The sequence below is a fragment of the Notolabrus celidotus genome, chromosome 11, assembly GCF_009762535.1.
Source record: "Notolabrus celidotus isolate fNotCel1 chromosome 11, fNotCel1.pri, whole genome shotgun sequence".
In the NCBI taxonomy this organism is placed as follows: Eukaryota; Metazoa; Chordata; class Actinopteri; order Labriformes; family Labridae; genus Notolabrus; species Notolabrus celidotus.
Window position 1 is genome coordinate 7,056,494 of NC_048282.1, and position 14,369 is coordinate 7,070,862.

Genomic DNA, 14,369 nt, shown 5'->3' on the forward strand with positions numbered 1-14,369 from the left:
GGTGTGGAGGAAACATAATTGTCACCACCTCACAAAAGATAATTAGTGGAGACATCACCTGGTGAGTGTCCCCGCTGTGTAAAAAGAACAGAGATCTTCATTCCTTGGAGAATAAAGTTGCATACTGTTAAATTGCCATGTGTGAACTGCTCAGCACAGTGAGACCTGTATCCATGGCGACTCAGCCGTTGACCAGGGGAGAGGTATTGTTGGCCAGACTGTAGGCGCCTATAGAGCTATTTTTTCTCCTGGCTTTCCGACGTTTATAATGATCCTTCCTTTATAATCACACAGAGCGCTAAAAGCTAACTCTCATGAAGACTGATACTGTGTGATGGCTTTGTGTTTTCTGTGTTTCATTTCGCTGCTGAATCAAATGAGCTGTAATCACAAATGAAGCCTGAGTTAGGAGCTCTGCAGCTCTGCAGCTTTAAAGCATGGTGCACAGTGAGAGCAGCCTACAGAGGAGCAGATGACACCATATTGAAGGTTTTAAATATTTAACATGTTTTCTGTTCATTTACATCTCGCACAAAGTCAGCGAGAGGTCATAGACTGTCAGCAATTGTTATTTATAGATCTCTGCACTACACTGATATCTGAATTTTCTGATCTTGTATTAGAGAGAATTATTTAATCAACTGCACAGACTTCTGTTTGAATCCACATTTCACAGAGTGAGTCAGAAGTTTTGATGTACAGGTTTGAGGTAAAACTGTCGATACAATACAAAATGATACGACCCAACTCAATACAATACAACACGACACGATACTAGACGATGCAATACAACAAGACAAAATACGATGCAACATGATACGATACAAAAAGATAGGATATGATATGATACGACATGACACGTTACAATACAACACGGCATGATATGATACAACACAATATGATACAACATGATAGGATACAACATGATTGGATACAACACGATACGATACACGTTACGATACAACACGACATGATAGGATACACTACAATACAATAAGATACGACATGAAATGACACAGCACCATACGATACAATTTGATACGATATGATACTATACCATCCATTGCATCACAATGCCATGTGATTTAGATGTGATGCAATACAATTGGATGAGATACGTTACAATACAATGCAATACGATACTTTACAATATGACAAGATACTCTAAAGTATAATATGATACAATGTGATACAATACGACAGAATATGATACAATGGGCACTGATCCTTTGCTGTATGATACAATACAATATGATAATAACACTATGCTATACGATAGGATACAATACGATGCGCTATGGTAAAGTACCATACAATTCAATACAATTGATTCAATTTGATACAATACTTCATTATACATTACGATATGTCATGATATAATTTGATAGGGTGTGATAAGATATGCCAGGATACAATACACTGTAATGTACGTGAACTCCTGTGCTGAGTTATTCTAAATCTAAAGACAGAGAAATAGATTTGTTTTCAGATGTTTTCTTTCTTAGCAAAGTACCATTAAGTGAACTTTTGATATCACTGTTAGACTGCCCAGTAAAAACAGACACCCAAATAAAAATTGAAAAACATTGAACTGTCAATTGGAAAAAATGGTGGAGGAAAATAAAGATTTTAAAAGAACAAAAGGTACAAAGAAAACCTACTAAAATATCTAAGAAACAAAACTCAAAAGGAAACACTGGAAACACTGGGATATAGAAACATACAGAGAACACAAGGAGGACGTCCAATGATCCAACACAGGACAGGGAAACAGAGAAACTAAATAGATCGGTAGTGATTAGAACAGGTGTGGACACAGGACATAGGTGAAACAAAAAAGGATGGAAACAAACAAGGGCAGGAAGTAAAACTGGAAAACACAGGGATCACAAACTACAAAATAAAACAGAAAACACAGTACACCAGACTAAAACACAGGACCCTGGCTGTTTTTGAAACCTCCTACGATACTAGCAGTACGTACTGATTTGGCCAAAATTCAGTATGTAGTAAGCAGTATGTGACCAAGAGCCAAATCTGCATTATGCCAAAAACTCCCTGGATGTCGTACTAATTCAGGAAAATGTCTTAATATGCATCAGACCAGACCTTGTGTATCGTTTCCCACAATGCACAGCACTAATTTTCCGCTCTTTATTTTTGCTTCTTTTTTGATGGGGGGGCACTCAGTTTTTAGGTGCTGTGAAAATGATTAAATTCCATATAAACCACTTCTTAACTTTTTAAATCATAAGTGATGCTAAAGAAGCAGTTTCTCTATCAGCTTGGCCGCTTTGTTTACTTCTGCTCTCCCACTACATTCGGTGGGTAGTGTGTAGCAGGCAGTTTCAAAAACAGCCATGGATCACTAATAACAAGAGGAAGACATGGGATAACTTATAACTAACACAGAATACACACAGGGAAGAAACACAAGGGACATCTACAAAATGAAACAGGAAACAAAGACAGATAAAACACACAGAAAAACCCAACACTAAACAATGTCAACTCATGACATGATTACATATTAATGGACTCACAAACTCAGATTTCCTCAAGGCTCAAGATCTAATATGTTTACAACCCATGAAAGTGAACCATGAAGCCATAATATAAAGACAACTATATTAGTTAACACATGGCTCTGCGGCCAGATACAATGGCTCATTTCTGCTGCTGAGTCGAAGAACAGACATTTGCCTACATCTGCAGATCTGTTCATAAACCCTGCAGTACTACATCTAATCACTCAATTAAAAAAAAACAGGTCCTATAAGTCAGACATCATCCATTTGAAAAAATGCCATGCACATGTTGACGCAGTGGTGCAAAGAAAACAAAAAAAGAGGAGATGCAGAAAGAACAAGACCCTTTAGAAGACACAAAGCTTGACAGGAGAGAAATTTAAGAAATTGAAGGACGCTGACTTGAACAAACACTAAAAGGAACATGGATTTTTTTTTTTTTCAAAGACTGGTTAATCAAAACAGACTCTGACAGTAATGGGGCAAGAAACCACAACCAGGAGCCGCGGTCATTCACCTTGTGTCACTTCACCTTAAATGGAGAGCAGTTAAGAAGGCTAATTTCAAGAGGCCTTCAGAGATTACTGTTGCTATGGACACAGTTTTAACTTTCAGTCCACTTAACTATTTTCTTAGAGGAACATACAAAATCCTTTTGAAGTCCTCTTCAGACCGATATTCAATGTCAAATTATCGATTTCTAAGTAAGTAGTGGTGTAGTATGCAGACAAATGTACAGTGAAGGGGTCATAAGGACAAACGTAAAGCCCTACAAGGGGATAAAGACCTTGATGTGAAAGAAAAGCAGCTTGCCTTACATATAACATCCGCCTATATTCCACTTAAGATCTCCAGCTCTTTGTATCAGCCGTGTGTTTGATGTAAGATGGTAAGCTGTTCAGATGTGAAGAAATATTAAAAGGTTCTCTGCAGGAAAGCTTTACATTATTAATCTCAGGTTTAAGTATGTGTTGTCTGTCAAACTTGAGGGGATAAGTTCAGTATGTAAGAATAACACATGGCACGTGTACAGGCCCTAAACATTTTAAGAAATGAAGCCATCATAAAAATGCCTTGTACATTTTATATTGTGCTGTAACCACTTCATTTATTTTTCCTTACATCTCCTGACCCACATATGACAGCACATATAATGTGATTTCTGCCCCTTTTGATGTTCAAGAATTACAATGATATCTTCTACAGCTTCATAAAGTGCTCTGCTGAAGAGTTGATGATATATCCAGGAACAACATGATAAGGAAATCATGGCTAAAATCTATAATTTCATGCTTGTTGCATGCTTTGATTTTTGATTACAATGATCCTAATTAGTCACAAACCACCTCTGTTCGCCCCACCCCAGGCTGTTGGAGAGAATATATATTCTGCTTATCATTACTGTCTTTGCACATCAAAATAAAGGAGTATGTGTAATATTTTCAGTATTATCACATTACTTCAAGGAGATGTAAATCAATATGGTGAACTTAAAATGTTCAAGGTCACAAACTGTACAAATGTACCATGTTTAATGCTTTTAAGAAGATGTGACAATTACTTTCATATATCAACTAGAATGTATTGCAAAAGATGTGAAATTTGCTTCTTGTTACGACTCTTAATGCTTGCGTTCCTCACTTGTGTATTTATGCTGGCACTGAGAGAATTAAGGATTCTCTTGGATAATACTTTTCCTGATAAAAAGCAGAATAGGTTTGTCTGCAGTACTGAATGTAGCATTTGCAGAGCAGAGCTAATCGAGCTGCTTTGTCTGCAAAAATACATCAGAGCAATATTTGAGTTGGGTTAAAAGCAACAATAATTTGAGTGAGCACAAAGAGCAGGTCAGCAATAGTGCTCAACTCTTTGTGATTCAGCGCTGATGCAGCCGTTGAAACCCGGAGCTGACCTGCGGTTTAGCTTAAGTATGCTGCTTCGTGCCCGGGGCTATAGCTTCACATAAGCTGCCAGGGTCACAGATGCTGAAGAAGTGGGCATGATTCTATTAAGTGCATATGGTGTGTTCTAACTTAATTTCTCGGAACTTACCGTGACGGTCTTGATGCGACCGCTGCCCCTGGTGCAGGTCCATCCAGATCGGTTGAACAGGAGGCTGCAGACCTCCCCCTCCAGGCAGGGAGCCATCTCACACCACTGACGGCTCCTCACAATTCTCGCTGGGGGGACAAAAAGACAAGAGGCCGGAGAGGCAATTAGACAGACAGATTCACGGGGGCAGAGAGAGGCTTCAAAATGTCATCTTTTCCTGGAACAAACAACTTAAATGTTCTTATTGTGCTCACCAGACAGAAAGAAACACATCTTTGTATGTTGATGTGTCTACAAGCCTGTAGTTTTTTAATGAGCTTCTTGTTGGACTTCCATGTCTGGATCGCCTGTGGTAGTAACCTTTACAGACCAGCTGGCAGTCCATAAATTACTCTCCTGCTAATGCTAGCTTTCACTGCAGCTGCATGAAAAGATTCCCTTCTGACATTTTGTTATGTCCAATACTCAAACTGAAAGGGTAGTTTTGGCAACTTTAGGTTAATGATTGCAAATGAGAAGTAATTTGTACCATTTCACACCATAATAATGTTGTATTTCTGCTATTTACCAAGATGTTTACTAAAAACACCTGTGCTCTGAGACTAAACTCAACAAACTCTCCTTTTCAGACCTTCAAGTGGTTTCTATTGAGCCTCTTATGATGGTCTTCATGGTGAACAAACTTTTTCACCGTGAAGGCCAGATTTGTGAAGGCCGATACAGAAAGCCTTAGGGAACAAAATGTCAAATGGGTTACAAAATAGGGACACTGCAGTTCACTCCCTATCACTACTGTTTTGGGGTTGACTGTAGATGGAAATCACAAATTCTCTGCATTCACTAAGCTGGGATTGGCTCCAGCTCAAGAATAAGTGTGTATACAGTGTTTGATGGGAATTAGTTTTTATTACCAGTTGTACTGCGTCATTTGACATTGTTCCAGTGATATTTTTTACTTCATCTCTTAACTGTAAACTGCACATATTCCACGCTGTAGACTGATTCAGGGCAGAAAAAAAACTGTGAATGTTTTGGGTCCAAGGACAACAAATCAAAAGAGATTTGACTAAATAGCTTTCTTTCCACAGGAATTCGTTTGCACAATTTGCTAATAGCAAAGTGGTAATTACTAAGGGTCCCATTCAAAGAGCAAAGTGAGTGGATTACAGATCGGAAAGGCAACATAACATGAAGAAGTCTGCTGGAAACATGAAGCTGTCACAGTAAAAACCAGTGATGCGCTTGGTCCCCCTCTGCAGTCTGACTGCATGACATTGAATTAGCATTCGCCTGTAGTCGATGCTGATAAGCACTGATTGTTCTTTACACAGCCTGCTAAAGCAACACTGAAAGGTTATCAGCTCTCTGCGGACCTGGCCAGGGCCGCTGCTCTTGCCTCTCCGTGATCCCCCGGGGGGCAGCACATTGTGGAACGAGGTAACATGGCCGGCAAATTGAAAGAGAGGAACTACAATTCGTTGAATGTCCACCGGAGAGCCGAGGGAGGGAGTGGGAGAAGGAGGGAGAGCAAGGAGGTGTGGAAAGGGAGGTCTTGTGACATTTTGCTGTGAGGTATTCCTGCAGCAGGCCTTGTTAACAGGCTGAAATTGGTCTTTGGAGTGTCAGAATGTCGACTGCTGCTCCACAATAAAGATCTGTCATCTTATGGTATTTATCAAGCTGGCTGAGCTGCACCTTTCTGTATGTAAGGACACGCACATACTAAATTACTGCTCTGTTGATACAGAGCATTCCTCCCTCGGCAAATAATAGATATTGTTGACACGTTGTAAGGAGAGCAGTGCTTTTTCAGTCAGGCAGCTCAGAGACACAGCAGTGGAACAAAACAACACAGAAACCTCCTCAATGGACTGAACAAGCCTTAAAAAATATTAAAACTGCATTACTGGAATCTGAGACAAAATGGTCATTTTGGCTTTACCCCGAGCAGAGACTCCTCAGTGAGCAGGAGAAAATTTAAACTGACCTTCCTCCTGACACAGCAACATGCCGTGGTGAATTTTCATTTTCACAGCCATCCGTCAGGCGCAACAAAGCGTAGATTTATCAGTCAGTTGCAGATGTAGTTTTGAGTACATTACAGGGCCAGCAAAACTCAATTTCCAGGGCAGGGAATAAAAGCTGAGCTGGCAAAGCGGGTGGAGTGCTGACTAACCGTGGAGTGCATCAGCCTGGCCAGCCCAGAGTCGCGGAGGTTGGCTAAAATAAATGCATTTTTCAGACACTGCCACGGTATCCAGGCACTCGATAGCTTGCCCTTGATACTTTTTCAATGTCATCTATGACAGTGTGACTTGATCTATGATGACTTGATGAATTTTTCCTGGTGCCGTAAGCCGTGGAGAGGTCGTGCGACGTTGGTAGAGGATTGGGGTGTTGCTGTGATAACTTCATCAACAGCGACATCATGAATAACACAAGCGGCAACAAAAGCAGTATTGCTGCGGTTTGGCTGCAGCCTGTCTCTATCCATCACATTTATCTGTCCGATATGCTGGCACACATTATAGGAGGCACATTTAAAAAGCTTATTTGGTACAACCGCCCACACACACATTAACAGTATCCTGAGCTGACTCGAAGCTTTGGGCCCAAAGTGTCTGAAAATGTCGGCTGTTATATTTCATGTGAAAGTATCTTCTACATGCTGCTATTGTAATAAAGCTGCCTTGTTGGATCACTCAACTAGTGCAAATGGAGGAGAATTATTCCCGGCGTTATGGTTTTATTATGATAGGTATCTGTTCAGTGTGGTGTGTGAGCATTTTCCTGTGTGTGATGGTGGCAGCAGCAAAGGTGAAACAGCTGGAAGAGAGGAGAGAGAGAGTCGGCCTGTCTGGTTAACACCTGGGTGGCCCGTCCTGTTGAAGTCAGTGCCTCAGTCCCACCAAGGGACCTCGGATGTCGGGGCCAGGCTTGTCAGCTGCCAGGGTCCCTGCTGGGGTAGTACGACTCTGGACCTCCAACTAGATCACATGTAAGACCATCTGTCCCCCTGCGCACAGTGCCAAGCCCTGCCCTGCCCAGCACAACACAGCTCTGCCAGACGCGACTCAGTGCGGGGCAGGAGGCACAACAGTGAGCCTGAAAACACACGCACTGCGTTTCTGATGAAACTCTGCCTCTGCAGAAGTAAAAAATAACATGAAATTTTTACTAAAGCCACGGGCGGCTCATTTAAAATGTATTTAGATGAGAAACAAAAAGACACAGTTTTAGTGACAATGTCTCAGAAGGAAAAACACAGAGCTCGCTGATTGAAAAGACAGCATTTTCAAGCACAAACCACCAAAATAACGCATCGTGTGTCTCTTCTGGTTATTTCATAATCATGCTAATACTTATGATTCTTGTGCTAACTGCTAAGTATCCACAAGATGAGCTAACTAGCTTATCTGGGCACCAGAAACACTATAACAGGTTTTTACAGGCTTTCTGTGTTAATTAAGCTTCAATCATGGATCAATTTGTAGCGGCCAGATTTTCAGCCCTCTGTCCGCCACACAGCACAACCTGCTACCAGAGCCCTGATGGTCTTTCACTCCTAATTATGGCAACAGAAAAATCTCACATTAAACACATTTCAAATGCAGCCAGCAGCCAACAAACAAACAACTCTATACTTCATAATAAATGTGTTAAATGTTCTGCAAGCTGTTGCTGTGATTTACTGATATTTTCTGTTGTATATACGAGCGATCCTTATTTTCAGATGGCGTTGGCTTTTTGTTTCTCGGGCTGGTAGATTTCAAGTTAGGACAATAGATCACAAATGATGGTTCTAATGAAACTGTTCTCAGTGATTTCATCACCTTATAATAATATATGCAGATGCAGTTTAGACTTACACTTTTAGTGCTTGAAGTGATGAAATTCTAAAAGGTTATTTCATGTGGGTTTCTCTTCTGACTTACAGTACATGTGTTGCTTTGGGGAAAAAGCCATCCTTCTACACCACTCGGCAATAAATGCACTAGACATTTTTGACATTCTGTAGTGAAGTTATTTGTAAGAAAGTGGTCTTTTGGGTACTTTTTCATGACCATTTACATTTACCCTTTCAAAAATATCTATAAGTATAGGTTTTTACAATCCCACATTGTCTATTAATCTATTAACCCTGGATTCGGCAGCATGAATGGAAAATTTGGGCTCCATTGAAAGGAAATTGAGAGAACAATTTTCATTGGATGTCGGCTCTTGCTACCATGGTGAAGCAGAATTCACCAAAGCACTGGATTGTTAACCCACTAATAGGGAGCGTGAGTTGGGTTTAGACAGTCATGAGACAAGTTAGTTTTTTTTTGTAGTCTGCATTTTAAAAACAACAGCAATACAACTAGTATCTTTTAAACTGCCATGTTATGTTATTCATCCCCGCACAGTGTGTGTCGATAGAGAAATTAGCTATTCAGACTAAAGTTAGCTTTTGTATCAGGCTGAAAACATGTTTATTTCTGCTGTAAAGATCGGTTTTATTTGAAGTGTGTATGTGGTTTCTGGTACTTCCAGAACCAGCCTCAAGTGGACACTCAAGGAACTGCAGTTTTTACACTTCCGCATGGGCTTCAATTCTCGCATCCAGGAGTTGCTGCTTGATGTATACAATGTTTTATCATCACATGTCTCAAAGTTCATATAGATGGGGTAGAATTTAACACAGCACACATTTTGTTTAAAGCAAGTTATTGAGAGGTTTTGGTCCTGTGCAAGGCTGAGGTGAAGCAGGTGTATGAGAGGATAGCTGTGACCATGTCCTCATATTCTGGCATCCATAGATCAGCCCCATTTTAAAAGCAGTATCAGAGAGGAAGGGAATAATACTCGTGTCTCTATTGGCAACTCTCCTTGGTGATACTCTGACAACAATGTACTGTATGATCAATCTGACCTCCATTCAACAAACACAGACTTTAAAAGTTGTTTTCTCTCTCTCGCCAACATCATGTACTATCTATACATTTTAACAAGCAAATACATTGGATTTTGGGGTTCATACTTCTGAAGTAAGCCAGAGTGAAGTGTCTGTGTCTACTGTTAAATTGAGATCCTTGAAACAGTGAACGGGCGCTATCCCGGTGCATGTAATGGACCAAGTAATGAAAGTGATTATGTTGCAGATGTAAGCTCAGCATGGAAAAGTAAGTCTTGACTGAAGTCATTTTTGTAATCCCTGGTTAAACCAGAATTACTGAAGTTGGCATCCATTCCCGGAACCATATGCCGCCTCTTGTTGTGTTGTTGAGCGGTTCAGAGATTGTAGTGTTTGGGTAAGGAATTGGTGTAAACTTTATCCTACTGTTCTTTGAAAGTGTGCTATTTACTTTTTGTTAAATATGTCTGCTGATATTGTTTAAGTTTTCTCTTCATATTTATGTTGCTTTTGTGTTTTGTGTGTTTGTTTGTTTACTTGTGTTTCATGGTAACATATTGAAAGTAAAGATATTGATTAGTTGCTGGTATCAGCTGGGTATAAATGTAAGATTTAAAGGAGCTTTTTAAAATTCTCAAATAAAACCGGTTGTTCCAATAAAGACGTTCAACATTTCATATTTCCAAAAGCTATTACTAAACTTTTGTTGTATTTGCTTGAGCAGCTGAGCTTCTGTTAACAATGTATACTGATGGATGTATTCCTGTGAGAGGAGAAAACTCACACAAAGTGACTCATAGAGAGAAAACGATGTGACTGTGATGTTCTCAAGTTAGGGCTGTGAAGTGAATCTTACACTTAATTAACACTATAGGTAAACACAGATAGATGGGGTTGATTTTTAAATTCATTACATGTAAACAGCATCAGCGGCAAACTAAATGTAAAGGTCAGTTAAAAGGCAATGATGATATTTAGTTTGAAAGGAAATAAAAGCTTGTTTAAAATGGAGGCCAGGTTCTCTCTGCAGCTGAGATGTAGAGGATAATGAATCCTTTCAGATCTGATGAATGCTTTCCTTTTGCATTATCTCCTTTTGACATTACTTTCTTGCTTATTTAGTGTCAACGATTATTCCAGCGAGTGTGAAGGCAGAGGCTTGCAGCCGGCACATATAAACTCTTTCTGCAGTCTGCAGACTCTTATCGCCGAGGCCATCAGGCTTCATACGATTACAGTGCGATGTGGTGGCATGGCAACAACGGGCCAAGCACAGAGAGGGAGTCGGAGCAGGGAGGGAGTCTGGGAGCAGATTAGAGCGAGAGCAGGGAGACAAGCAAGGAAAAAGCACATAATCCTCCTGTGTACAGTGTGCAGACTAAACCTCCACAACAGTGACACACAGCAGCACAAAAAGAGGGCAGGAAAGCTTGAAATGTGTCCTGAAAAAGACTAACAAAGGAAGTTATTTTATGGGAGAATGCTCCACACTTGTCGAATAGCGAACAATTGTTCAGTGAATTTAAAGAAATGAAGAATAAAAGGGTAAACATGTCATACAGCAGCAGCCATCTGGGCAAGGTAACTCACACATCACAAACTTTACTCACTGCAGGGCTCAGGAACGCTGGCTAGGATGTCATTATAGAGGCGTGAATGTTGCAGAATGGGAAGAAAATATTTGTTCCATTGTTTTCTTTCAACTATACCAGCTGCAGACTGTTATGAATTTGAAAATGTCCCAAAGGCTGCATCAAACATAAGCCTCGGATTTTAGTTTCTTTGCATTTCAGGAAACAGCAAAAGACTCAAATCCATGAGCTGTTGCTGATTATAATCGTAGAGATGAACCAACCTCAACTCACTGATTATGTAGCCTGGATACATTTTAAAGGTAAACTGTACAAATCTATAACGTAGGTGTTGATCAGTTAAATGTGTGAAAAGCAGAATTAGCATAATTTTGTGCACAGAAAACAAAACTGATGAATGAGTCGCCGTTCCTTGCTAATGGAACGGGATTAAAAAATGGTTGTAAAAAAAAGCTGATATGTCATTATGTGATGGTTCTGAAGTCTGTTTGTAATGCAAGTACTGCTGTTCATGTGCACTAAATTCCACATCAATCAAACCTTCAGGTTAGGAAAAGATATTTATTTAAATTCCAACACCAACATGTCAGTCATTATGACTGACACTGGATATGCTTGAACAGCACATAAAGATATGTCATTTCTGTAAGTTTCATTATAAATACAGGCAGCAGCACCTGATACTGCACATGGAGAGTTACACAAACAGACACATGAGCAGGCAGCTCTAACGCCGCCTACTCAGTTAATCTAAGATCCAGAAAGGTCAAGATGCAGCAGGGGGCAAAACAAACACTGTGTTCCAAATCACTACTAATACCAAGAAGTATACAGCACATAATTAACTTCATAGTGCACTGTTTGTGCAGTTAATATAGAAAGCATTTATGTAATTAACTGGTGTGTACTCACAGGAAATTATACAGGATGATTCTGAATGCTGGCAATCAAACTGTGACTTTGAACACTGTAGCAATGACAAAGTTAAATGTTGGTCCAACGACTCATATTAATACAATGCTACTTCAAAAAAAAGGAAGACCTATTCTTCATGTCAAGACTAGATCCATGAGCTATGAAAGCATTACTTCTGAGTCCATTATATTGCTTTGAAAGAAATCAGTAAACAGACTGCAGTTTGTGCAACATTCAGGAGCAAGACTCTGAGCAGGGAGAGCACACTACACCTCTTTTAATGACCTCACAATGGCTACACACTTCTTTTAGGATTGATTTTAGGGTTTTACTTATGACTTTTAAATCACTTCATGGCCTGCCTCCAGAATATATATCTGATTTGTTATCCCCTTACTAACTAGTGTGCAGCTTGAAATCCACGGGCTCCATTGATGTGAAACAACCTGCCAGAGGATCTTTGGCTCACTACATGAGTATCTTCTTTTAAATGACTCACTTTTATGTAAAGACTTTCTTTCATCCATAGTGTTGTGTTTCTGTTTTCCTTTTGATAAAACATTGTTTTAAATTGTCCTCATTTGACAGTCTTCCTGCTTTGTCCAGACATCGTTCTGTCTCTGACGCTTCAGATACACAGATGAACTCTATTTTATAGGTAACTTTAAAACAACCTTACTTGGGAGTATAAAGTGATATCTTATCATCTGTTCTTCTGTTTTCCAATCGGTGCATTTCCACCGGCCCCTCACTAAATACAAAAACATGTTTGTTTCTGGTTTGTCTGTTCTGTGCTATCCTAGAAACTTGGCGGTGCAAGATGGAGGCCTCCGTAGACCCGCTCCTTTGTTGATATAAGAGGCTCATTCTAAGTTCACAAAAACAAACTGTTTTTTTTTATTCAGGTGATAACACATTCATTTAAACGTACTTATGAACATTATATTTCTTTTCTACCAAGTCTGATATTCTAAATGCTGCTAAATACTACACACAGTACCTTTAAGTGTGGTATGACCTGAACACCTTAAAAGGGCTAATGGAAGCTGTTTTAAATCAATATCAACAAACTACTTTGCTCTTTATCGTCTGTTTACTGTCGTCACTGAGTGTTACTAAATACAGGACTCCTCTCTTGTTCTACACTTAACTAGATTTTTCCAATGACTTCCTAAGCATATTTTTTTGATTGATTAAAAATGTTCCTGGTGCTTCACAACTTCTATCATTTGTTGATTTTTTTACTTAAATATGTATATATATTTATAAAAGCACACATGTCTGACTGTATTTGAAGCAGTTGGTGGTACTTACATTGCTCCATCCTTGCTTGTGTTGTGCTTACTCTCTGATGTACATCGACAATAAAACTGCAAGAATCTACATTTTGAAAACACTGTGGGACAAGGGTGTCCCTCAATACTACGAATACCCAAAAATAAAGTGACTTGAGTGCTTTTAGCACCCTCACTGCAGCAGCAGGAGTGGATCACTGCACTTTTGAGATGCATTGTGACAGAAGAGTGCCCTTTAATGAATGTGGGGCCACCACTCGCTGATTGTTGTGAGTGAAAAGGCCAAGATACAAATCCTGCCTTGAACTTCGATGACTTGATTAATCCTTGCGTTCAACACTTTTAGACATATTCATGTGGCCTCAAAGATTGCTTTGCTTTGTAATGCTAGAGATTAACTTGACTTTATTATTGTTTGAGCTAAAAGTAAGATATAATGTCACAGAGTGTTATTTTGGCAACTCTTCAATTCAATGTTTATTTTTGGGCTTTTTGTGTTTATTGAGAGGATAGGGAAGTGGATAGAGTAGGAAATTGGGAGGTAGAGTGGGTGATGACATGCATCAAAGGGCCGCAAGGCTGCAAGTTGGAATAAATCCCAGGCCACCAGCTTTTAGCCTCTGTACATACATGGGGCAAGCAATATATCCACTTGGCTAAACCAGAATCGCATACTAGCAAATGTTTTGAGCTCCAAATATCTGACATTCTTTGCAGCTTGTTTCCCTTTCCCAGGGAAAATGAAACATCTCTGTCCTCTCTGTCCTGGAAACAAAAGAGGGCACATTTTCTCCCCTGTGGGCAAAGCTCTCCAACTGGAACTTTGGAACAGAAAGAAATCTTTAGCATTTTCTCACTGCATGTTTATGTTGTAAACATAAAATAGAGACAAAGACACTGTTTCACTTTTTGTATGGTGAGACAAAGTTGTCCAGTAAACTTAAACTTGGTTGATCAAGTGGTTTTAGAAGTTCTCAGTACTTTCAGCACCCTCACCACAGCAGCAGGAGTGGATCACTGCCCTTTGGAGATGTGTTGTGACAGAACAGTGACCTTTAATGAGTGTGGGGCCACCACTCGCTGATTGTTGTAA

The 14,369-nt window shown here is 39.8% G+C and overlaps 1 protein-coding gene across 4 annotated transcripts in view; it reads right to left on the reverse strand.

The window, feature by feature from the left end:
• The window catches only part of tafa5l (TAFA chemokine like family member 5, like), a 70,022-nt gene that overhangs the window by 25,724 nt on the left and 29,929 nt on the right, over positions 1-14,369 (reverse strand). For 3 of the 4 annotated variants that reach the window (XM_034695196.1, XM_034695197.1, XM_034695198.1), the window contains exon 3: positions 4,581-4,708. In XM_034695196.1, the coding sequence (XP_034551087.1) occupies positions 4,581-4,708 (128 nt within the window). Of the gene's footprint in view, positions 1-58; positions 474-4,580; positions 4,709-14,369 lie in introns of those variants that run through there. The other variant, XM_034695199.1, reaches the window with a different exon arrangement.